Genomic DNA, 27,137 nt, shown 5'->3' on the forward strand with positions numbered 1-27,137 from the left:
GGATAGTAGGGGGTCCGGTGGATGCAGCCTGTCCGGGAGGGGAGCGGGGGTTCAGGCCAGGTAACTCGTAGGCTGCTCCGAGCTCGCCTGCCGGTGTTTCTGTGAGCTTCATCCCCGCACAGCTTGCACGGCAAGGCAGGGGAACGGGAGAAAAGGAAAACGGGGTGGGGGGGGGAGAAGGAAGGGAAAAATTGCTCTGAACACACGCAGAGCCTTGTTTTGTTACTGTCCGGATTACTGTTATTATTATTTGGGGGACAAGGGGGAGTTGTGTCCTTAATCCGAGGCTCCCTGCCCTCCCCACCTCCAGATGCTATGAAAGAAGAGCTGATTTGGTCTCCACCATACAGTACACTTTGTCTAGAGAGCATTGTTCGGACAAGCAACTCCCGATCACTGATGACTACAAAATGCGATTTATGTTTCCATCAGAGACAGACAGAATATCCTGATGGCTTGAAAGTCGGGCAAGAAAATCTTATCTAATCAATCCTTTTCCAATATACAAACGCACACACACACATCACACACAGCCCGTATAGGAGATAACGCCCGCACTGACTGTACGTAAAATAAATATCAGCAGCAGGAAAATTAACAACAGTCATCTCGATATTTTTTGTCTCCCTCCGAAGAGCTACAATAATATAGTTTGCGCTTTCCTAGCTTGATGTCATCATCAGCGGTATAATCTATTGAAAAAAAAAGCTTAAAGAGCATGCATTTTTTTTAGATGCAACAAGAACAGATATAGTAAAGAGAGCTTGTAACATCACAATCACAACAACAACAGCAAAAGCAACCTCTAAGCCCGGGGATTCATCCGTATCTGAACTGCTTTTATTATCATTTGAGAAATTATAACAAGAGTAAATAATAAGTAAGAGACAACATAATAATAGAAAGAAGTCAGAACACCTTGGGTTTGGTTTTTTTTCCCCTCTCAAATAAAAAGGCAGATTACCCGATGATCACTGAAATTATAAGGACAGCGATTGATCGGAGGGCTTGCAAAGGAAAAGGAAAAAAAAAAAATCATCATCATTGGTCCTAAAAACGCAACCGTTCCCCTTTGCTCACTTGGCACAATAGAAATTGACTGTCTCTCAAAGAGCCATGCGCCTAGTGCTATTTATAGCCAGGGGCTGTGTTGGAAGATACCATTAAGCTTCTGTCGGGCAGACAGACAGGGGGGTGGTTGGATGGGAGGAGGGGGTTTAGCCAGAGTAGAGGCAAAAGCAATCCCCCACCCCTAGCCTCCCTTCCCAGTACACACACACATCCACACACTCACACCCCACCCCCTAGTCTGGCTGGGAATTTGAACCGATCCAGCCTGTTTAAACGGAAAGGACACAGATCTTCAATGTAAAAAAAAAATCAGATCAGACCCAGAGAGAGAGAGAGAGAGAGAGAGAGAGAGAGAGAGAGACAGAGAGGGAGGAGTGTGTGTGTGTGTGAGTGTGTGTGTGTGTGTGTGTGAAAGAGGGAGAGGGAGCGAGAGAGCGAGAGAGAGGGAGAGAGAGGGAGAGAGAGAGGGAGGGAGAGAGAAAAGAAGAGGGGGAAAAAAAGGAAAGAAGATTTTCTCTATGTATATAAAGATGGCCACGTTAGCAAACGGACAACCAGACAATACCAGCCTGAGTAGCAATCACAGCAACCCCAGCACCAACGGGCATATGAACGGATTAAACCATAGTCCCGGAAACCCATCCACCATCCCAATGAAGGACCACGATGCCATTAAGCTCTTTATTGGGCAGATCCCCCGTAACCTGGACGAGAAAGACCTCAAACCGCTCTTCGAGGAGTTCGGGAAGATCTATGAACTGACGGTGCTGAAGGACAGGTTCACTGGTATGCACAAAGGTGAGTTACCTCCTGAACTTTCCCGGGAGAGATCAGGAGAGGAAGGCAGGCTCCCTCTCCCTCCCTGGCTCTCTTTTTCTCTCTCTCTTTCCTTTCAATTTCATTTCATTTTATTTCATTTTTGGTTGGCCCGGGGGCGGAGGCGGCAGGCTGGGGGGGCAGGGAAAGAAATAATAGACCCATCCTGGGAAGAGAAGAGCGAGAGGCAGGGCAGGGAGTCAGCTTTCTTTGGCTTATTTATTAGTATTTTTATTTCTTTCCCCGCTTTTTTGAGGGGTGAGAGGCTGCTCCCAGGGAGCGCCGGGCGAGCGGCGGCGCGGGCGCGGGGCCGGCGGCCAGCTGTCCGCGGTGCTGAAGCGGAGCGCGGTGCTCTCAGTATTTGCCTTCGGGAGCCGCTCATCATCAGCCCAGGGGTGTGTGTGTCCGTCTGTCTGTCCCTGGGTTTGATGGGAACCTCTATTTTACAACTGTTCTGCATCTGGTACCAGCGCCTTTTTCTTTCTTTTCTTTTCTTTTCTTCTTTTTTTTTTTTCTTTCTTTTTTTTTTTTTCTTTGATAATACTTATTTTTGCTACTGTTACAATTATTATTTGTAGTCCTCTAAAAAGCAAGAGGTGGAGGAGAGTGAGTTGCTCCGGGGGTTTATTTCATTTTGGCTCTATTCAGCATGGAAACAGGGATATAAACAACAATAAAGAAACCCATCTCAAGCGGGGCAGGGGTGTGTGCACAAAATCCCGAGATATGTGTGTGTGTTTGAGAAGGCAAGCCAGGAGGGACAGGTGGCAGTTTAGTTCCAGAGGGGAGAAGTCCCTGAGCAGGCATATTCCAAGCACTACTTTAATGCGCCCAAAGTCCATCCCGGGAACTTTTTAGGTTTTCTTTAAAGGCAGCGGAGATGTACTCCCCATGCCATGCCTCACTCGCTCCATCCCTGCCCGCTCATTTCCCTGCTTAGCTTAGGCTCTCCGGAGGTGCATTTCAGATTAGATGGTGCTACGTTTTGGGGGGTGGGGGAGGGTGTGTGTGATGGGGGAGAGATGCTTGGATCCTCGGGTAGGAAAGTAGGACTCGCAGGGAGGAAGTTGAAGGTAATTTGCACGGTAGCCCCGCTTAGAAGCAGGAGAGACCAGGGAGTGATATAACCCACCTTATTAACTTATGTTCTGTATATGTGTGTGTGTGTGTGTTTATTTATGATATAGATATTTATTTTTGAAAAAGAAAAGGGAAAAGAAAAAAATTGCATCAGAAGTGATTGGGGTGTGACTCCAGATTTAGTGCAGGAGGAGAAAGCGTTTTGCACGGGGCTACGAGGAGAGTGGAAGTTGCATCTTTAACAGGACAGCTTCAGTACCAGTGTCTAGTCCAGCCTGGTAGACTCCTGGCAGTGACAGTCACGGGTAATGGCATTACTGGCTTCCCAGCTTTCCAGATGCCTTGGCGAGTTGTAAATCTTGAACTTAAAGGCATGTTTAGCAGGCATCTCTTCCCCCTTCCCACTCACTCCCCTCCTCGCTTCCAGTCTCAGGAAATGTGAGTGAAAATATACCCTGACAGTGCAAAGTATCAGTTTTACACAGGCTAGAGAAAATGTTCAGGGCTCAGGGACCAGGTACTCAATCTAAGTTATAGGATATTTCTTCCATCCTTTCTTGCCGGTCGCTCCAAACACCACTCTCGTATTTAAAATGATCAGTGTAGCTCTTTCGAACCTTGCTTTCTTTCCAGACTAGCTTCCTAGAAACCACATCAAGGTCTGATTGGCATCATTTAAACATGACACCCATACTACAATAATTATTCATAATAAAAGTAAAAATAATAGTAAGAAGTGCAGGGAAGGAAGGGTCCTGGGAGATTTTGTCTGATAGTGATAGTAGCCACTGAGCTCGTGTGTGTGTGCATGTGTTTTCAAAAAATCATCTAAAGCTTCTGTAAAATAAAAATAACAGCAGTAAAAGCTACACTGAGGAGAAACACTCAACATACTGTAGAGGAAATCTTTGAGTTAACATCTAGATAAAGTATTTTATTTTTTTTTTTTTAGTGGTGGTGGGAGGTTATTCTGATTTGTTGATGAGATTTTATTCTTTTGTTATGTTTTATCTTAAACCTGAAATTAATCGATCTATGCGCTAACTTTAATTTCTGTTTCATAGATGTGAATTCTCCTTCTTTCAGTTCAGCTCTGCTTTTACTGTATGTCTGTATTCACAGAGACAAACTCAGGAAGGGGGAGAGAGAGGGAGAGAGAGAGAGAGAGGAGAGAGAGGGATCATTTATCTTGCTTGGATGTGTTTAACACATATCCCTGAATTAAGCAAGATACTAACTTCATTTCCCTCATTTCATTTCTGTTCTAAAGCTGCAACCTAGGAAAAAAGCCAGGTGGGGAATCTTGTCACTTCATCAAACCAGAATGCATGAGTTCATCTCAAAACAAACAGTCATTTTTAACCTCCTAGAAGTTTTGGACTTTGGAAAGAAAAATGATGATGATGATTGTTATTTTGCAGGCTAGGGTTTGAGCAAAGCTTCAACAGACCGAGTTGCCAGCATTTCAGAGATCGGTTTTATTTAGTACATCCGAGAAGAGTTTGAACTCCTTTCTAGCGATGCCGCTGATTTATTAGCTAATCCTGATAAAAATGTGCCTCTGGCTACCTGGAAAAAAATTACTTTCTTGCCAGTAGTGATTAATTACTATTAAGTCAAAAAGCGTGATGGGGCTTTGAAGGATGAGGATTGTGTTTGGCTTTTTTTTCTATTATTTTATTTCATTTTATTTCATTTTTAGTCTATTTTTTTCTCTTTTCCCTTCTGTAAATGCAGTCATGTGAAGCATTGTATTCACTCAGATCTCCTTATTTTGGCTTTGCTTTGCAGGCATAGGTGAAGAATTGCATAAAGATAGTCCAACTTGGCTCACAGGGGTAGGTTGGCAATACAAAACCCCAAGATGCTTTCCATAAGAGATGCATAATGCTTATACATTAATTGATCCATCACTCTCAGTTTATTTCATTCCTAATTCAGGGGATGAAGCTGTGACAGTGGCATACCCTGAAGGGTTAATAGTAGGTTGTAGTTTATTTAAGTGTAAGGAGAGCAAACCTTGGGTGTGGAGGGGGAGAAAGTGGGTTTGTGCTTAAAGTAAAAACCCAGCAACCAGAGTAATTTCAGGTGTAAATCCATTGAAATGAGAGCAAAGGATGTGTATTCTTGAAAATATTATGAAGAGATCCTATTGCGGTGCCCCTGTATAGAAGGAGGAAATTGAAAATTAAGAACCTGAAGACAAAGTACATGACTGCCCCCCTCCAAGAAAAACTATCACAAAAGGAGAGTGAAGTTCCAGGTTCTTTCACCAGCAGCTCTGGCTGATACCAGTACAGATACCAGGGAAGAGGCAGGGGATTATGATTCTCTTGCAGATACGCAAAGAGAGAAAGGGTACGGGGGAAGCAGCATGTGGGGGAAGGCGGGAAAGGCTTGCCAGATCCCCGAGAAAATAAGCTTTCATGGCACGAGCATAGCTGCTGCATATTTCCCCCATCCTCATTTCTCTCCACACGGGGCAGGAACAGGCTCCTGCTGTGGTACTTTGCTCTAGTGTTGGGAAGAGGCTGTGTGCTGAGATCCACGGGCAGAAATCTGCTGGGGCTGAGCTGACCCACCCACACACACACATATACGCACACACATGCACGGAGTTAGCTAATCACACTTTAACAATTTAGCAAGACATTCATTCATAACTTCCCCCATCTTATCTAGCAGTGGAGTATGCTTAAAGGCTGAGTTACTGGGAGACATAAAGGTTAGTGCTCTCAGGACAGCCATATTATAATGCATTATCTTTGAAGTCATTTAAGGCCAATTTAAGTGGTATTTAGTATAATATTTATGAATTAATGTAATCTAAATATAGGACTGTCCCCATAGGTTTAAACAGTCTTTTCTATTGAAGCTTGCTTGTACCCAAGGCCTGGAAAGTGTTTTAATTTAAAACACACAGGTCTCCATAATATTCTATTTAGGAAGTCAGAAGAAATCAGCATCCCACACTTAACTGAGATTTACTCAAACACACACGGGAGAGTGCACTTAAAGAGTGGAGATAGTGAGCAGTGGGAAAGCAGGAGTCTTGCACAGACTTGAGAGCAACAACATTGTTTCAACCCTTTTCTAGGGGTGGAAAAAGCACAACCCCCCCAAACCCTTCTTGAAATCCACTACTGCAGTCCTGTGGTTAGGATGTTTTTCCTACCTGACCCAAAACTCACTCTGCAAGCATTCAAGGCAGCTAGAAAAATACAGTATGAAGAGAATAGTTTAGTTCTTTCACTGCTTTGCCTTCTCAAAAGTATAAATAATTTTGAAATTTAAGACACCTCTGGGGTAGGGAAACAAGTCTTCCATTCATTATATTCTGTTCTGTTTGATTACAAAGATAGATGATAGAAAAATTAAAACCTTGTTAAGTCTGAGATGTTTATGAAGGTTTTGGGCATGTCAGAAATTCAAAGGCGCAGTGAAAATGAGTATTCAGTTAAGATGATGTATTTGTATATATGTAGAAATGTATATATTTGTGTGTGTATACATACGGAAAAAGAGATGTATACACATTCATGTGTATAGCCTTTGGGAAATGGAAATTTAGTTGAAAAGAAGCACAACGCAATACAGGTGCTGAATAAACTCCTCCATAATTGAAACATAAGACTTGCCTGGCTGAAAGCAACACATACAGCATTTAGTATGGTAGTAAACCAAACAAGTTTTAGGGAGGTAAACTCCCAAATAAACTGGAATAAAGCAGAGGGGACTTTATGCTTTAGGTCTAAAAAACAACCCCTTAAAACAATCAAAATGCAATTGGACAGCTTGATGGAAGAGAGGAAAAAAGCAACCCTCTGTACATTAAAATCTCCTGTAGAGATGAGTGTCTATGTGTTTTGATAATGTGAAACAGATAGCTCATATTGCCTCATAAATTAGAAGGGTATATGTTAACTCTTTTTTTCAGGGGTCTGGACATGGATTCTGGTTTCTAAAAGCAGCTGCAGCCAGTTATGATGCTGTTGTTACGGTTGTGTCAGCATTTCCAATACAAACTCCAATTTTCTGGAATCTCTCGCTTGGCTGTTAAGTTTTGCACTGAAAGCTGTTCTTCAGCTAGCCCCACCACCATATCAACTAATCATCCTTACAAGATGGATTTGTTTAAAAGTTACACTGATGTGGAGAAAAGAAAGAAATTAAAGTTTGTGTTTCTAGTGCTTTTGTTTCTTCTCTTACATTTCTCCAGGTCAGACTTATGTTTTCTACACTTTCTTGGATTGCAACTGTTTTTGTCCCTCAATATGTTCACATACTGGTGCCTTTGGGCATTTTAAAAAAATAGGGACTTATTTTTTTCTTAAAAAAATTATTGAGCAACAAAAATAAAATTTCATATTATTTACTTGACCCTACCAAGGTTTTAATTAAAGAGTGATTCAGAAACTTACTAATTTCTGAAATATAACAATAGAAGGAGGGAACAGTTTGGTTTAGTTTTATGTTATTTTTTTTTCCTACACCCAGCCAGAAAAGATCGGGAATTTCAGCACTGAAGTAGAGGGAAAAATTGAGGATCCTTGTCACCTTGGATGAAAAGCATGGTTCATCTGGTCCTGTATGCCACGTCGGCTGGTGGCCAGTGTCACAGACAGGGCTTTCTTTAGCTGAGGATTCCAATTGCATAGCATAATAAAAGCCAGGTAGCTGACAGAATAGTCTTTTGAAGGAAATTGTCAGAAATACCTGGAAATTTCATCTGGGTAGAAAGTGAGCGAGATCGTGGAAAGTGTCTTGTGCTCAACTGAAAAGTGGATTGTACCTGTCAAGGAGGGCGGGCAGAGGACTCTCTGCTCATGGTGGTCAAGAACCAGGGATTGAAGGGGTTGGGTGGCCAAGGAGGGTCTCCCCTAGCCCTTAGAGCTGGAAACACGTAGCCACATTTCTCAGCAAGACATCAGGGTGTTTTTTATCATGCATACCCTGTGTGCGAGCATACCAGCCGCACTGACCCGACAGACCATAACGACACTAAAGGAGCTGTTACCGTCCCTCCCGTCAATCAAGTGTGAACCGAGGCGGGTTTATGCGACAGGCAGTAATGGTTCCAAGGGAGAAAAAGTGGGGGAGATGATCTGGGCTGTTGGACCGCTTACCTGCATTTAAAGTAGAGAAAAACCTCGGATGCCCAAAAACTCATATAGGGATTGGTTATAGACTTAAAGTAATATTCCAAAAAAGCAGGAGACTGCGGAGTTCAACATGACCTGTCCATCAAGTGCTGTCTGGTTTCTGCCCTGTAAGTGTTTACACTAAGCAAGTGAGGTATTAAGGGAACTAAGTTGAATCCCGACCTTAACAAATAGGCTGGTGTTTCATTAAACCCTGCATCACCTTTACTTTGGGAGTGAAGGCCTGTTACCTGCTTGCTGGGCAGAACTCGGTGAGAATTTTGCCATCACTTCGGTGGCTTCATGTTTGGAAATCCTGGTGCAGGCTTGCGCTTACTCAGTGTTTTGCATTCCCTCTAAAATTCTGGATTGTGGATTTACATAGCAAACCAGAACACTTGCATCTAATGCCACTAATTTCTGTGCCTCTTGGCTTGTTCTTTAACTTCGCTTTCTCTCTGTAAGTGAAACTAAAACTAAAACAAATCTGAGGAACTGCCAAAAGCCCGATCTCCGCTGCATTTCTCACTCACTTAAATGCTCCACCGATGTTCATATGGCTGTTGCCGGGGTTTGTCATGGTGGACTGACCCTTGTGTATTAAAATCTGCTGCAGAAAAGGGGAAAAATAATAACCATAGTGAGTAAAAATTATGGTTTTCTTCCACCACTGCTCCACTGAGTGTGCTGGGGTATATATTGCAAGGGCCTCTCTCTCTGTCTACCTCCTTGAGATGCATCGTTGCATTTTGGGGATCGCAGGATCTATTGAGTCACTTTGTCTGTGCTGCATTGCTTGGTGTGGATGTCACCACAGAGATTGCATTTGTTTGCTTTTGTCACTGTGAGCCACAGCCTGAATGCATATACAGGTGAATGCAGCTTTTAATATGCATTCATTATATCCAACTGACATCCCCTTGAAGGAAGAGAGGGCTTATTATTGTCGCTCCTTAAAATAAAGATAGATGAGAGCTCTAAACCTCTCAAATAAAGTGCCTGACCATACGAAGAAGCTAAAAATAAATCATATACGGCCATCTATCCCATGTAAATGAATGGCAAGACATATAGATATAGACATTGTGTTAAGTTTGTCAAGCTGAAGCAGCCAAAAATATTGATCAAGGCAAGGGGGAAAAATTGATAATGAACTGGACTCCAAGAAGACTTTAATTGACAGTGACTTCTGTGAACCAGCTTTGGACAGTATATATAAACTGACCACGATGTAACTTTATTGCAATGCACTCTCCTGTAATTAATTGTCACCTTTGTTAAGACTGGCTACAGATCAAAGGTTTAAAGATACTTAACAGGTTCTTAGTAACAAACCCTTCAGATGCATTAGAAATATCCGACAGCTCAACCAATGAGGCATGCAGATTTCGATCTACCTCACCCTTATCTGTTTATTTCTACCTCCTTTGTTGAACACAGACAGTCATTGTTTAACATTAACTATTTCATAGATGACTGTTGGCAATGTTGATTCCTCCAGGGTTGCATGGTTGAAGGGACAGTTCACTGTCAGGTCTTTCAAAGTACTTTGCCGACCCAAAGTTGCTTACGGTTTGGTAGACCACGGTGCAGTGCAGATACAGTTTGTAACACAGGCTGTTCTCATCCCTTTCTGTGGTTGAGGTGTGTAATTTCCTTATTTAAATCTGGAAAACACAAGAAGAACATAAAACAAAAACAAAAACAAAAACAAAAAAACATAAAAAAAACATAGAGAAAAAGTTGAAAAGTGTAGTGGAGTATGAACTTTTATGTGCAAAGTGCATACGCAGTGACATAGAAGTGCACCTGACATATTTGTATATCACACACATGCAACCATTTATTTTATATGTGTGTTAATGAAAACATGCATTTAGTACAGACAGGCTAATATAGGTCTGTAAATAATTCCTTTCTAAAAGACAGTACAGAGATCATATTCTTATGTGGAAGTGGCAGGTGACTAACAGGGTATTCCTGCAATTATATGTAGAGTTTAATATGATACGTAACCATTTGTTCATTATACTAATTTAATGATACAGTCACACTTAATTAATTCATCTCTGGTTTATTTGTACATTGTATCTGAGTCTCCAAAATATTTTAGAGGCAACCAGGTTGCCTCCCCAGTGCACTGGGGCAGACAACTCTGGACATGAAGCTTCTTCAAACAGAATAAAAACGGCGCTTTGCAGACAGAGTTGGTCTGATGAGATCTGACTGTATATTTGGCCTGTTTCTAATTCAAATGCCTGTGTATATACTACACAGAGACTGTGTATGCATGCATGTATTGAAAAGGCAGACTTGCATTTGCACATAGTTCCTCTCCTTTCCAGTCCCTAAGGATAGATTCGCATCACATAATATGCATCACTCACTGCAAACGCACACAAATATCTTTGTCGGATTCGGTAGCTTCTTGCAGGTAGATGTATAAAGCAGCATCAGCCTAATAATATCCCTATAAAACAGTGCTTCCTTCCCAGGATCCAGGGGGATGAAGGTTGTCAGAAGATCAAAAGATATATCACAGTGTGCTTGTTGAAATCCCCTGATTATGTTTCCTCTCTATAATGCTCTAATTCACTATTTGATCAATTGTAAAAGGCCCAATGCTTTAGGAGGGACAAAAAAAGTATTAGGTTACCAGATGCTTCAGGGTGAGTGAAAATCACACCTAAAATTATATGTAGCAATACAGTAATGAGCTTATCAATACTTCTTTGAGGAATCTGACAGCCCTATATGAGAGATTCAGTTCTGTGAGCAAAGGTCACAATATAGGTATTGCTTATTAAGGCTATTGATAACCTAGTTGACCAATCTAACCAGAGATTGTATAATGTACCTGCTGTTAACAGGCAGGGAGGAGAACTATGAAGAATTTACAGAATTGTCCACATGTAATATTAATAATATTGATTGATTCTAATAATATAATAAGGTAAAGACGCACTTCTTTGAAATGATGTATGGAGGAAGCAGGGGGAGAGGGAGATACTTTTCCTGAGCAGATTGAATTGGTTTGCACCTCTCTGAAAGCTAAACTAGAGGAAACTCAGTTTTCTTGCCTGGGCTCTGTTTCTTGTCCATTATTTCACCTGACCCAGGCAGAAACTTGATTTCTCTTTCTCTAGGATCGGGTCTTTGCCTGGCAGGGGCACAGAAGGGACCTGAGAAACTTCCAGGAGCATTTTTGTCAACAAGTTCAGTCCCCATCAAAACAGTATTAGTCCTAGAGAGCTCTTTTTCAACACAGAATTGCAGTAAAGTGTTTGATTTTTTTTCCCCACACCTTTTGTCAGCATTTAAGGGATGGGGGGAAAACCAGGGTGGAAGTAATATATATTCTATGATATGTAAAATGCATAACTGACAAGAAAGGACTTTGCAGAGCAGCTACACACCTGCCCAAAAGCCCGGTGAAGTCTTCAGAAAAACTCTATCTTGCCTGCAGCAGTGTTTGGATTGGGTCTGAATTTACGGGCAGTTCTGCAAGATGCCGCTGGTTGAAACAGGAGCGGCCAATAGTACGTGCTGCCTTAAGGTTGTTGCTCACCTAAAACCAGATACACAGACCTGAATACTTCTGAATTTCTTGACTACTCCCTCTTCAACAATAGGCTGCCTTATCTAGGTAAACTAGTTCACTCCTGCTATACCATTCAGCTTCAACTGTCTCGTTCCAGTGTCCGTATGGTAGTTTGAAGATGGTTTGCATTTCATTACACCTTTTTTTTTTCAGTTTACAGGGCAAGTGTTTTTCTTTTGTGAGTATTTAATTGCTTTTAAACACGATTTATTTGATCGTATTCCATCTTCAATAATACATGGATGAGGATGCAATTTTTCACCCTCTTTTATATTGTTATTCAATTATGTTATTCTGTGGGATTTGTTCTGGTTTGTGCATTCGGACGGAGCCTGGCCATTTTTTTACTTTGCTTTCCTTCTTCCTATCTTTTTTTTTTATTTATATGGTTCTATTTTTTTTTCCTTTTAGAAAAAGAAATCTCATTCAAGATACTGGCAGTAAACGAGAAAAGTAGGAGTGGAAGTGAGGAATGGGCAAGACAAGTAACAAAAATTCTTTGGCAAAGTCTTTAAAAGCATACCATTGCTTCATGTTTATTTGCAAGAGGGGATGCAGTCATTTTTGATACCAAAGAAAAGAGTATCTTAGAAATTATTTAGCTCCAGGTTTAGTCACTGACAGAGAAGGGAGAAAAAAAAAGTGAGGCAACCCACAGAAGCACTGGCAGGAAAAGATCTTGCACATAAAGATCTTACAGAAGATAAGGGTGCTAGAGTGGTGCTAGTTTTTACATTCTACTATGGATTAGGGAAAGCCAACAACAAATTAAACAAACAAATAAATAAACAAGAAACACAAGCATTGCCCTTCCTTGTGAATTATTTGCAACGGTTAATACACCTCAGAGCTGCTCCTTTTAAATTGCTGCCTGTGCCTGCAGCTTCATTCAAAGGAAGGGCATTATCTGGTGGGTGAGGGCGGGCGGTTAGGATGCCTCGGTTCTAATCACAGCGTGGATAATTACTCACCAACACTCTCTGATGGAGTCACTTAAGCTCGGTGCCTTCAGGCCTGATCTGAAACCTGTTGAATCAATGGAAAGATTCTCATTGGCTCCAGTGAGCTATTGATCTTTCATTTCCCCAACTGCAATATTAGTCCAGTCAGAGTTTATTTTATTTTATTTATTTTTTTGTTGGTTTCTTTTAGGTGGGAGAAGTTAATGGCATAAATTTGACATTTACTTTTTTCTACTTAAAGGTTTTAGTGTGTCTCTGATGGTAAAAGTATTACATCAGAGTCCCTTTCAGTGTAGACCCAGAATATATGCTTTCAAAAAACACTCAGTGAGGACATGGAAAATTAGCTTTGCTCATTTCACTTATAAATACATATTTGTCCCAGTTCTGCTAAGAAAGGGTCAATGGTAATTTTGTCAATTTTCTTTTTGTGAGTAGGATTCAGCATCTGTGTACAGGAATATCATCATTCACTGATTCAGGATCTTGATTTGTATTTTTTTTCCTTCTTTTAGTGAATCACATACAATACTCTTCATTGTTATGGCAACTGAGGGAGCTTCAAAGCAAGGATTTGATGAAGGGCTACATCCCACCTTTCTTCTTTAGGGCCTGATCCAAACTTGTTGTTTGCAGCATGATTTGGATCAAACTGAAGGTATCTGCCTTCACGGGGTCAGTAAAAAGAGCAAGTTCCCTCTAGACAAGTGTTCTTCTGCCCTCACTACGGGCAGATGGAATTGGCAGTCGTCACCCATTTGCTGAGTACCGACCCAACACTCTCTGAAGTCAATAGTTAGACTCTGACCCAGCCTCACAAACAAGACAGACACTGTGTGAATCCTTAAACAGTGATGTGAATATCCCTGACTTTGGCAGAGCAAGGTAGTCCAGAAGGTAGCTTTCACTGCTGCTACCCAAGGTGTAGGTTATTGTGCGGAATAAACAATATACCACTGTCCTCAGGTATCCAGCCACAACAAACTTAATTTAGTAACATTTTCGTTAAAGAGGAGGGTTTCAGATTATCTCCTGCAGCGAAGATCTGACAAGCAAATGAATCAGGCTCCTTGTTTGTTTGTTTGTTTGTTTTAATTATTATTTGAGTTATAGTTTCACTTAGTTCATCTATAGCAATGTATGTGGGATTTTTTTGTTTGTTTGTTTGAGGTCTTTTTTTGGTGTTTCCATCCCATCTGTGCTTATGTCTTTTATGAAATAAATGGAGAAGCTGGAGTGTGCATGTGGTTATGTGTGTGTGTAGAGTCGATTATCTAACCTCTAGTCTATTCGAAATCATCACAGTGCACTCAAGTCAATGATATTCTGTCAAAGGTGGAGAGGAAGCGTGCGTGCAGTGTGAGTGCGTGAACGTGATGCTGTTTGATTGCCTGAAATCCAACTAAGTCTCAGTTTCAAAGGCCCGGGGGCAGCAGAGAAAGTATTTGTTTGTTTAATTATTTATATATTTACTTAGCTTTACTGACAGTGTTTGCAGATGGGGGGGGGAGGAAAAAGCTGAAGAAGGAATGTTGGGTTCTTGTTTGGAGGGGAATGTGTGTTGTATTAGCCTCAATCTGTTCTCCTATATAACGTCTGCTTTGTGGTGTTGAATGATCATTTGTTACTGACCGGCTCATTGAAAAAGGCCAGAGAGGTGCTGGTAGAATTAGATTTCGCGACTTTATTCATAAAAGGAGTTGCACAATAGGTGTGTCACTCCCTTGTCTTTTCCCCTATACCGCTCCAGGGACAGGACTTCTGGCAGCAGCCTCTTAATTCAAAAAGAAATAGCTGAGCCACCAGCAAACCCAGTGACCCTGCTCCGTGCTGCCTGACAAAAGGCACAGGTCCAATGGCCAGGTGAGCCCCCCATTCCTCTGGCTCAGATCTCCATCCTTGTCCTCTGCACTTGCTGTTCAAGTGCAGGACCCAGGCTCTCACTGGCTGGGCTCCCATCCAGGACCAGTTCTTCACCCTCTCTTCCCAACCTTCCTTATCTGGTTGCAGGTACAGGTGTGGGTGTGTGGACCAAAGGCTCAGATCCACCGCTGGGATCAGGTCCCTTCCCCAGGTGCCGCTCCAGGCTCACTGCCGATTTCTCACAATGTCTTTCTCTGCCTAGCTGTGCTCATGAGTCATTTATTTTCCATAGTCTACCTCTGCTGCTACAGACCTCTTTCCTTGGCTCTCACCGTTGCTGTTCACACCACTCTTCCCTTGTTTCGGCTCTACCCTCGCGCCATCGCTGGCTGTCACCCCTGTGGAGAGCACTTCACCAGTTCATGTCGCGAGTCACCACTTGGATTCTCTCAGACCATGTTAGCTGTCTCTCTTCTCCTTTCCCAGCTCTTTTCTGAACAGGTTTTGGGAAACGGAAGCCATACTGCCCAAATATCTTCAGAAAGCAAAACAGCTCCGAGTAGCGGCAGAAAGACTCTCACTCACAAAATATGCACAAACACAGATACACAAACAGATATATTTCTGCACATAGACAGAAAAAGTGGACTTTTTTTTCCCTCTTTTGAGGTTCAAAGGTCGATGTCGTCTTTCAAAGATAAAAAAAAAATAATGCTGTAAGTCTGTAATTTCGCCAAGGTGATTGCACCACTTTATTTTTTAACATTTCTTGTTTCATTAAATCAGCAGCTGATTTCTCACACCTGAACAAAAATCCTGCATACATTTTCCTTTGCGTTCTTCAAATCATGATCTTATTCATAACTACTCCTGGCAGTCCATTCTGGGACTACAGTTCACCTTCTTGCAAAAATATTTTTCCCTGCTGTTTTGAAACATAACTACCCCTCACTTCCAGGACCTCTCTCTAGCAACCCCAAATCAAAGCACGAAGACAAAATAAGCCTTTGATGTGGTGCTGCATCAGAGTCTTCTTCATTCAAAGGTAGGTAGGAAGGGATTAGAAGCCTATTTCTAGCCCAGTCCTCTTACTAACCTTCCCTATCCTGCCAGATCCCATTCCTAGACCTTGTTCTTCCTCAGTTTGCTATGTGTAAAGAAGAATTTGTGTTATCCAGCTTTGCAAAGAGCTTTGTGTGTATTTAAGGCAGAAGTCATGCTGTAGCTTTAGCGGTGATGGTCTAAGGTTATAAATGAGAAAACATTTGTAAGGAGAGGTAATATCTTTTATTAGTCCAGCTGATACAACTGAGGAAAAAAAAGACAGATTTCCTTGCATGCCTGAAAGCTTGTCTAATTTTTTTCCAACTGTATCAATTGGTCCAATAAAAGATATACCTCTCCCCGCAAGTCTTGTCTCATTTCAGGTATAAAGCATGTAGGCTGATTATTTAGGCCTGGTGTTTTTCTGTGTTGAGGAATTAGGCATGTCCTCACCCAGCTGGCCAGGCAAAAAGCATCCCAGGTTGGTGTCCCCGTCTTTCACCTTCTATGATCAGCATCGGTGGCCATCTCACAGGTTTCGAGAGGTGCAGAGAAACTCTGACAGCCCCTGTTTTCTCATCCTGAAGATGTCCTTTCTTTTCTGATATTCTGCTCCCTTCCAAAGCACCACATGCCCTCTCCTCACCCTTATGACTGTGATTTATTTATAAAAGTGCTGCGTGTATATGTGTGTGTGTATGTGTGTGGGCAACCACACAAACATCCCCAAGCTGCCGAGCAAGCTGATGAGCATTTTCTAATGTATTTAGTAAGTAATAATGCAAACCACAAGCAAAAAGTACAGCAAGAAGAACAGGTAAAATTAAGCCAGGGAATACTTTGGAAGGAAGGGACTTTTTTCCACAGCTGTGAATAAATTGCAGCCCCCTCCATGGCTGGGAGAAGCATTTGGGCTTTTTTTGTTTGATTCATTTTCATTGTTGAAAATACTGGGCAACTGAAAAGAATCCAGAAGCAGGTAGCAGGTTTTCAGACACGGCAAAATCTGACTCGTATGCATAAGGCAGCGGTAGTCAGAGGACCGCTATTACTTATGCTTGGCTTTACTACCAGGGAAAGCGTCGGATCATCTATTCAGATCAGGATAGTCAGCTATGCCAAAGGTTTAATCAAATATTAAACATGGTCAGTAAACTTAAACCAATGTTAGACATGCGGGAGTTCTGCTCCTTTTCAAGCAAGCACTCCAAGAGGGGAAAGTTTTCTTCTGTCTCTCTCTGATTGAGATCTTTTGCGACTGGAGGGATTCTTTTTTCATACAGGGATCCACACTCCTGTATGCCTAGGTAAATAGATGCGCATGTGGGTGTTCTCATGTGTGTTTCTTGCCCTGTTAAGTAGAGTCCAACTTGTTTTTTTCCCCACAAGTTCATATCTTTCTCGCTCAGATCATTTCCCGTACGCTGCTAATTGTTCATCCCATACATTTTGCTGTCCATCTGTCCCTCTCCAAATACAGTATTTTCTCTCTTGCACTCCCTCTCATCATCTGTTCAACAGAATTAGAAAGGTACGTGCATGTAGATGTTTGCGTGTGCGTATTTGCAAACCCGTGCAGGTAAATGCGTGTGTCTGGCTGCTTATTGATAAATAATACACTTACAAAGACACATCTGCCTCCTTCTTATGTACATTTGGGTTGTATTTACACCCTCCAGCCCTTATTTATTCTGGCTGAGGACAGTCAGAGGTAGAACATTTTGCAGGGAGTTATGGTTTACGATGATACCTCTCCCTTCTATTATTCATTCTCTCTGATTTTTATCTAATCTCTCTTTGATTGTCCTGGTGCAGCTTAAGAGACAAAGTGAATTTTTATTACATCATCAATATAATCTCCAGCTAATCAGCATCTGTGTGCATTACCATGCCCCCTTTGGCTTTTCATCTGTGTCCATAAATAATAAAAATAAGGGCCGGTTTTCGTGTGTGTGTTTTTGTGTGTGTGTGTTGGTATCAGGAGGAGAGTCACAGCTACACTTTTTCATTTCAGCCAGCTTGTTTTAGCAACATTGGACCCAGATTTGTGCAGATTGTCTTGACTATTGCCCAGATTAATTTCCTGGTGCCTAATGCTTAAATCATGGAAACAATTAAAGCGGACGAATCCATACAAATCTCACAGCAACTGAACTTTGCTGTTAACTTGTACACACATTTCCATGGTGTTACAGGCCCAGTGCCAGTGGAGTGAGAGATAGGTAATGTATACCCCTACATGGGTGTTCAACCTCTAAATCTTTAGTGTGTACTTGATACACTTTCTTGGGTAGAAAGGATAGTACATTGCATGTCTTTGAACGGGAAGCTCGGAGACCAGATTTTTGGCTTTTGATTGCTGATATTTTTCCACAGCTTGCTGTGTAGCACTTAGCCTGCCACTCAGGTCCACAAATTTTGCAGAGTTGAGCTCCTATACATTTTTTTCTCCTCCCTTTCCAGCTCTGGAAGAACAATGAGGATAATACCTCCCCATAAAGTAAGACTTCTGCCGTACTTTGAAATTCTCATCCTCTGTACAGATGCATTGTGAATTTTAAACAGAATCATTCTGCTTTCTCTTTAAAATACCCTGATTTGGCAGAGCAAGGCAATGGCAGTGCCTCTCTGTTAAGCAGGCAGATTTCAGATTGGCTTCCCAGTGGCTTAGGGTGATACTCGCATCCGATACACAAACTGCAACGCTTGCGTCCCACTCTGCAGTGCCAGGATTAGTCCTTTACATGTTGTCCAAGACTGATCATAAACACTGTGCCAGAGTTCAATTAGATCCAACAAAGTCTTCAACGAAAAAAGGCACATACACTTATGGACAAATTTCAGACCGATAAACTAAAGAGCAGCGAACCCTTTGGGAAAGAGCCTGGCCCTCTTCCAGATGAAATGTAGTTATGGTATAGAGCCGTCCATCTAGCAAAGTGTGCGCTTAATTCATATTGTGGAAAGCCTCCCAGAACGCAATAGGTTCTTAAAGTTGAGCAGGTGCTTAAATGCTTTGCTGGATCTGTGGAAATCTGCAGTTCAGATGAAATAATTAAGCGTAGGGGTGTTACAGAATCCAAGTGAAAAGCATAATTCTGTGACTCAGAAATACACTCCTTCATAGCCGTGACAGAACACTGAAATAATTAAAGAAACACTCTGTACCTTGAACACCTTGCAGTGAGGATCAGGCAGAGACCCCTCCTGTATTTCAAAATATTTCCTTTCTGAATTCTTTTTTCATGGACAGATTCTGATTAGATTTGGCTTGGGAATGGGATTTGCTCTGAGTAAACAGAAATACAGAATATTTTCAGTTCTCATCTTCTGTTTTCTTTTTTTATACCAAACCCTTTTCCCTGGCCCCTCCAGCTCCACTCCCTGTTTTGACAAACCAGCTCATTTATCAGATGGGAAAAGAAGATGGGGGGAACAGAAATATTTTTGGTTGCTTCTGTTTTGCATGATATAATCCCCCTCTCCACTTAGCACCTCCGTAAATAGGAGTTCCAATCTGAAATTGGTCACAGTTTATCAAACTCAGAATGAGACCAGATTGGGTCCTGAGTCTTTATCAACCATGTAATAAAGAGACCAGAGTTTTACACTTCAGGCAGATAAAGCTGACACTTCATGTAATGTCTTCTTCTTTTCCTGGATCCATTTTCTTTTTTTTTTTTCTTCTTTTTTCATTTTTGACATTTATTTGCGTGTGTACCACTACGTCTCTCTTTGTTGTTTCACTATTTATTTATGTCACCTTGCCCCTTCTTACACCTTTTTTTTTGCCCAGATTCCCCAAACCCAGTGGCTAAATCCCCTGGGCAGGTATGAAACCAACATAATTCCTGGATAAAAATCTACCTTGAAGGATGAAGAGCATCCCTCATTTGTAACTGGAAGCCATGAAAAAGAACACATCACTTATCTGAATTTGCTGTTCATCCAAGCACTGTTTATGGAGATTTACAGTACCTTGCCTGTGCAAAGAGCTCTATTGCATGGTGTCTGCTGGAGGATTTTAGGTAGCAGTATTAGCTGTGGTATTAAAAATGCATCGAAAGGCACGGGGTGGGAGATTAGTTGGATAGAAAGACCTATGAATGAAGGGTTAATTGCATTCAAAGAGGCCATCGTATGGAGCAGAAGAGGCAATAGGTTTCTTTTCTTCAAAATTTACTAAATAGCTGGAAACATGGTTTAATGAATTTTAATGGGATCTTTCTGAATCCTATGCATATTGCATCTGCTGACTGTAGGAAGTCAAAGTATTGTTGAAAGGGAGAGTATTGCCCTACTTTAGGTTTCACAGTTCTGTATTTAAAAAAAATATTCTGCAACAAGCACTTTATTCAATATATATTTTTCTCCTTATTTAATTCCAGTCCCCCCCTCCCTTCATTGCAAGTGAGAAAGACTTTCGGGATCTGTGAGCCTTCAATACCATAGATTATTCCTCTGTTATGTAACACGTGCTTTACATTTATTGAGCCATCTTGTGCTGTCAAGATAAAGGAGGCCTTAGTATTTTTCCTTGCTTAGGAACCATTGATGAAGACATGGCGATAAATTCTCCTCTCAGTTATATCCATGTAAATCTAGAGGAACTGACTCCCATGAATTTCTTCCAGGATTACTGCGATATAATGAGACTGAGATTTGACCCAGTCTGGTGGGAAAAGGAAAGGAGAGAAGGTGTTGGAGTTCTCTTTCTACCTTTCGAGTGTGCATGGGTTGGGATGGGATCTTGTGCTGTGCAACTCATTTCCACAGAAGCTCCAGCAGAGGTAGCAGAAAAGCCAATCTATTTGACTTCGATGCAACACAAACCCAATATTCATTCACACTCTAGAAAGAGCACGTGTAAATGGTAGCATGGCAGAAATCTTCACTGCAACATTTTCATAATGCTGATTTGCAGTGAGCCAGCATCACCTTTGGCCTTGAAATCAAAGGGAAACTGAGGCAGGGCATGCAGTGAATTTATCTCAGAGCAGCTGTGTCTGGATCTAGCACGTATTTTTTATGTCTGTCTTCTCTACACTGAGGTTTCCTATTGCCTTGGTAACTTGAATTTTCTCTGTCGCTCTTTCTCAAAATGCCAGGCACCCTCTCAGACAGCTGATAGGATAAGGCTGCCCTACTTTTCATTAACCTGGGGCCCAGTTCTCCTTTGGGGTGCAGAGAGAATTGCTGAGACCCTCAGAAAAGAAGCTTTGAGGTTCCCTCGAAGCCAGCAGGAACTGACAGGGCTTGACATTTCACACGATTGTGTTTAGGTCTGTGGAAGGAGAAAACTGCACCGCTTAAAATGCAGCAACATGATGGGGATGACAAAACTTCTCTGTTAGAGACATTACAATACCTGTATAGAAATGGTTACACTGACATATAAATACACACACATACACACACACAAATAGTAGAAGGAAAGTAAAAGCATGCGGGTATTAGGCATTTTTAAATCAATATGGCTGTGCCCACCCCTGGGGTCTGCTGGGATAATATTTTCTGTGACAAGGTGGTGTTACACTGGCTCTGCGGATCCAGAGGGTGTCCCAGCACAGGAACCAGACCTTCCTAAAAGCAGACGCAACCTTAGATCTGGATTTGCAGTGAGACTTTCCAGACTGAGAACAGCAGGAGGACTTTGCACCCAGGCTTTTGTGAAGAAGAAAGACAGGTATTTAAATACACTTCTGCAGGACTTGAGACTGGTACGACTTCATAGTAAAGAGTTGGTGTTGCTTTTCCCCCTTGTCTCCCGTCCCTCCCTCATGTATTTCAGATCTTTCCCTACTTACAAGCAGGCAATGTGATGCTTGCTTTAATGGCACAGATAAGTTAGTTGTGCAACTTGGAGCGCCAGCCCTAAACCACCTATCCTCCCTTTGATCTGGAATCAAAACAAAAGACGCCGGCATCAAAACGATCCTTTGCCAGGTAATGGTTACTTTGTGCACGTTGCCTTAATTCAACTGCAAGGAGCTCTCATCTCTTTGTATCGTGCCCAGATCTGCACTCGTCTTAATACTTTATCAATGTGCCAACAAGCTGCTTCTATCGTGGATACAGCTGTGCAGAAGCTGTCAGCAATTTTAAGTAAAGCATTAAACAATACTTCAGGTGACAGAAAATTGTTATTTCCTTACCCCTTCCCTAGTTCTTCCCCCTTCTCCTCCCTCACCAAGCATAGATGATGAAGCCTTTTTTTTTTTCTTTTTTCTTTTTTTCCCTGGTGGGACCTGTTTTCTTTCTAAGGGGTGGAGAAAAAGAGGCACAGAAATCCTTTAGAGAACCTGCAGTCTAAATGAACCTCACGAGCGAATGGCTTGTCTTGATGGCTCATTCCCCCTCTGTTCCAGGCTAGCTGTTGGGGTGAACCCAGAAAAACCATCCACCTCACCCAGGCAGAGCCTGTAATACACAGCCCTATCCAGACTTTTAACATGCAGTGTTGTTGAGAATTGGGAGTTAGGAGACATAGCATTTTTTTTTCCTAGCTCAGCTGTTGGTTTACTCTGTAGACGCTGAGCAAGTAATTTCTAGAGAAAAATTAAAACTGGCTGTCACTTTTTTTAGTGCCTACTTGTTTTGTATGCTTGTTGTGTACATGCCTTGGGGAAGGGGGTCCCTACCGCAATTGGTGTTTCAAGCTGGACACTGTAAATTCGGGATTGATTTAAAAACCTCAGGATACTTAACTTGTTGGCATTGTCTTTCTGATCTTTGCTTTACAAAACTGGATAAATAAAACTTCCACATAAAGAACTTCGAGATTTTCTGAAAAGTTAGCATTTGACAGTCACTTGAAGTATCAGGGATCAGGCCTTGTTGGAATAGCACATACTGTGTAAACAGATATTTCCTAACAGGCAGTGCTTTGCCAGATTCTTGCTAAAAGGAGTTTAGCTTGTTCTGGTGAATAATAATCAAGCCACCCCATTTTTTTTATTTTTTTTTTTTTTTGCTTCTTTTTCCTCTTCTCCAGAAGGGGTTAGTTCTGAGGGACCAATACCTGGCAACAAAGCTTGCTCCTTGTATGTTACCTTCAGACAGACCCACTCCTAATAAATCAGCTCGGGTTTGATACAGGCAGGACCAAGGTCAGGCTCGCTTGACTCTAGCTGTCTCTTCCACACACCAGATACAATGCTGCCACGTTGTGGCTCCTTCCTATCTGTTCTGCCGCACGCACTCGGCCAGCGCTCGCATCCTGCAAGAGAGCATCCTGACTTTTTCCCTGGGGAGGGCTGTTGACTCTCCAGCTCTCTCGCTGCCTGCTCGGGGATGCCACCCAACCCCACTTGCTGCCACAACCGCCAGAGAACGCAAAAGACCCCCCCCTGCCAGCGATCATCAATTATAAACCCCTTGCGCACCCTCATAGTTTGTCTCCTGTGGTGGCAAGTGCTTACAACAAAGACCCTCTGAGTTGGAAGGGAGGGTGTAGGACTGCCAAGCTTAATTTCTCAGATAGACACCACCTGTTTTATGTTTTACCCCACTCTCCAGATTCTTATAGAGGTGGCTGATGTTTTTGGTGTGAGGAAAATATACTCAGGCCACTCTTTTCCTAAACATCCCTTCTTTTTATTATCTGACAAGTTCTTGATTCTCTTTATTTTTTCTGCCATTGCTTTTTTCTTATTTCCTTCCTGTCTTTGAGAAAAAGAAAAACATATACACACAAAAACACAGCAGGGCAGGAAATTAAACCTTTGCACAAAGATGCTTTGGTAAGATGCTGGCTTTTCACTCATTTATTTTAACTGATTTTTTTTTATAGAGGAGAAGAGAGCAAGGGATGTCACAGAGAGGGCAACTGAGTAGAGGAAAGAAAGCCTTTTAATTTATTTGGAGATCTCAGTCACTGGTTTCTGATTTTTTCTCTACACACATGAGAAAACCAAAAAAGCTTTAAACCCACCAGCAACACTCACATGAATGAAACGCCAGGTGGAACTGCTCCCATTTTCCTGATACGATAAGGATAATGGCTTCCTCCTGGTGAGATTCTCCCCACATCATCCTGGTTAAACAAGTCTTAGCTGTGTTGCAACACCACTAAGCATTCCAAGGTTCCTTTTAATTCAGTATATTAATCAATTGCTTTATACCAAAAAGTTGTTTCAAAATAAGGCCATGACAGTCCCTTCAAATCTGTCTTGCTCTTTTAGGGGGATATAAACCATTGCAGCCAGGAAGCACTGGATGTCTCTGGTTACCTGTTTGTTCTCAGTGCTCCACAGACAGCACAGTTTGCCTCCGTACAGTGAATCCTCAGAGGGGATCTGCCCCTTGAAGATATTGAAATCCAAAGAGTAGGAGGGCAGTGCCACAAGTTTAGGAATTTATACTTTAAAAAAAGAAAAAAAAAGAATTATATCAAATATAGTTGCTATTTCAGAGGAAAATGTGCCCCAGCCAGGAAGATTCCAGTGTTCGTCCATGGAAGTGTCTTAGTCTCCCTGGGAACAGGCTTAGATTTTGAGGCTGGCTTTTCATGTTCAAGTGCAATAAGAAACAGCTACTAATGAAGGATACACCTTCAGTTCTAACGCTGTGCAGACACTGCCATACACCTGCTGGTGTATCTGGTTTAAACAGTTTCTTACTCACAAAGACTCCATAACCATGAAAACACCGTGATCTTTGTGGTTGATTGGTTCTGTGTTCCTACTGGCGTGGAGGACCATGCATTGCCTGCTCTTACTGCAGCCTTAGGGTGCAGAATGCTGTTATCGGTACAGCAAACTTAGTGAGGAACAGGAGGAGGTGGCATAAAAGGGTGGTTTAGAAGCCAGAGTAGTGGATCTGTGACTCCCATCCCCAGAGACCTGTTTAAAGTCGGGATACTTGTAAATCTGACTGAAACAAGGGAGTGTGAGTCTATTCCAGGGCAACATTTACTGGGATGTTTTGCTGTTTCAAGGCCCAAGTGCTTATTTACGTATCTTTTGTCTGGAACAAAGTTCTGTGACTCAGTTTCCTGGACTGAAAAGTTAGCAATAATCCCATGTGTGGAAAGAAAGGATGCATAGCCCAGTTCGCATTTGTAAAATAATTGTGATGTTTTGAGGAAGGGTCACTAGAAGGGCTGAATAACTGAAAAGGCCACGGGAAATCAATGCACAGTAGAAGACACGGTGTTTGCTGATGTTTTTTAAAGCACAAGAGAACATTAACAAATAGATATTTTTTAATTGTAGTTTAGCTCTCAGTATTTTAGGGTTATTTTTTGCAATTGTGATCACATTTGTACTATATTTTTTCGGCAACAGCTTAGATCAGAAGTGCCATGTGCTAGATGCTGTAGAGATGCATACAGGCCTGCCATGTTCCAAATGGACACAAACAAGCACACATCCGCAGAAGGAAAGAAATACCAGATCATGATCAAATAGGTTTGGTTCCTAACCCTGAGTTGCACCAAGATTAAGACTCAGATCCTTAAAGGCACTTAGAGCCCAACTCCCATTAAAATCAATGGGTGTTAGATACCTAAATAGCTTTATGGATCCAAGCACAAATAACTTATCCAAGGGCAGAGCAGCAATCTACAGCTGGGTTGGGAATTAAACAGAGATTATACAAGTCCCAGTCTGATTTCTTAATCACAAAATCATCTTTCCTCTCCATATTTTGTGCAATAAATTCCTGGCATTCACATCCCAACATGGATACATAATGCCCACTTCATCAAATCACTGGAAACCTGCAGTGACAAAAATGGTTTTCCTCAAACCAAGCCCAACTGCAGACACACCAGTACACTTTGTCTGTGCTTGGGGTTGGCTTCTGCTCTCCCTTACACCATGGAAGCTTCCATGGCCTTCAGATTTGCCTTCTTCCTACATTTGCACCCAGGTGACAGAGAGCAGAATCCAACACCAGCACTACAAGTTCAAACATTTTTCACCCGGCTCTAGGGAGGGGATGGATTAGACAAACTGAACTTTCTGAAAAGATCAATATGGAACATCTCTTTCAATTACTCTCCAAGGCACTAAGCCTGTGAAGTCGGTTATGATGCATTTATAAATCTTTCCAGGAGGGGCTGTCTGACATCCTCCTCTCCCACCTTTACTCCCTGCAAGTAATCCCTTATTGCCTGGGATGGGCTGGTAGGGCAATGTTATTTACTACAACTGGCAGGGAAGGATCAGGCCTGAGTCTTTCAGAATCAGGACAGATGGGGACCTTTTCCATCTCCCTTCCCCAGGCACTAACATTCACATAATTAGAGAGGAAGCTACAGAACAACAGGAGGGGCCACATCCAAACCTTGTGAAAGCTCTGCAAAGTCACTGGAACCAGAAGACATTGCAGAAGCTGAACATGTGCGTTATACTCTCCAAAAAGATCACAGCCCTGATGGATTACTAGCTGGGATGCAATTATATAGGGGAATGGAGTGGGGGAGCCCTTATGCCAACACAGCTCCTTTGATTCACGGAACAGGTTTAAAGCCTACCCAAAAGTTATGCTGAAGGTTGATTTAAATTCAGTCAAATCCTACAAGCCTGCTGGTTCCTCTCTGATACTTCAGAGTTGACGTGAGGATTTGGAGCACACAGTGAAAGTTTTCTAAAGGACCCTGAGTCACTACACCGTAGCTACGGTTTTCTGTGCATTTACTTGCCAGGATGACAGGAAACCTGCCAGTTAAAAGAGCATCAGGGTCACTTGAGATGCAATCTGTGTCCCTAATTCTCCATCTCCAAACACCCCTACTGAAGATCAGGCTGTCTAAAGTTTTATCTTGCTTTCTTCCTTGGTGTCTGCTTAGGACCTTCTCTAGAGGCATCAGCTGAAAAACAGTAACAGGCTCGGGCAGCAAAGGCTGAGAGTGTTTAATACATATAAGCTGTTTAGACATTGCTTCAACAAGGCTGCAGGATTAATGCATATTAATTTCCATCTTTCAAATCCTACTTTGGACCAGGCCTAAAGACACCACTGCTGGGAGAACTGTCTACACTCCTGTGAGGCTGTTTGTTTCCTGTAGGGTGCAATGAGACAGCTTTTGGGGTGCACAGAGGATGAGCTCATGTCTCCTCTTAGGGTGAGAGAAAACCCACGTGATGGTGTATAGAGAGGAAATAAATGCAGGGCAGCTCAGCCTCCTCTCTGCATTAAATGTACCTCTTGCTGCATGTGGCGTGGTGGCATCTTGGGATTGCCTTGGCTCTAGGCTAAAATGTGTCACCTTTGCTGGGGCTGAGAGTCCCACTGTGCTGCGTGACACACAGACGGGGGACAAAGAGACACCTCCAGCCTCAAGGTCCTGGAATGCCAGGCAGGAGACGAAAGACAGCAGATGGATACCAGCAGACAGGGGAAGTGTGAGTTGATGCTGAGACATTATTCAACAACGTGGCTGGCAGCCATCCCACCAACCCAGCCGCTTCAGGTTCCCGAGCAAGAGCCAGGAGCGAGAAGGGGCTCGGCAGCAGCTGAGGGGTTTTGGCTAATTAACCCAGCAAATGTGATAGTCATCCTGGGATATCTCCCACCAGGTCCCTTCTTGACCTTTTAACTCTTCCTTACCCC

At 42.3% G+C, this 27,137-nt stretch overlaps 1 protein-coding gene across 14 annotated transcripts in view; it reads left to right on the top strand.

Annotated features, from left to right (window-relative positions):
• The first annotated feature begins 1,334 nt into the window (after positions 1-1,334).
• CELF4 (CUGBP Elav-like family member 4) overlaps positions 1,335-27,137 on the top strand; it is a 701,622-nt gene continuing 675,819 nt past the window's right edge. For 11 of the 14 annotated variants that reach the window (XM_029962168.1, XM_018078789.3, XM_018078788.3 and 8 more), the window contains exon 1: positions 1,590-1,869. In XM_029962168.1, coding sequence (XP_029818028.1) covers positions 1,590-1,869 — 280 coding nt within the window. Of the gene's footprint in view, positions 1,870-27,137 lie in introns of all 14 variants that reach the window. The other 3 variants (XM_018078786.2, XM_018078787.2, XM_018078794.2) reach the window with 2 other exon arrangements.

Source organism: Manacus vitellinus, unplaced genomic scaffold (genome assembly GCF_001715985.3).
Source record: "Manacus vitellinus isolate BGI_N305 unplaced genomic scaffold, ASM171598v3 scaffold_42_pilon, whole genome shotgun sequence".
In the NCBI taxonomy this organism is placed as follows: domain Eukaryota; kingdom Metazoa; phylum Chordata; class Aves; order Passeriformes; family Pipridae; genus Manacus; species Manacus vitellinus.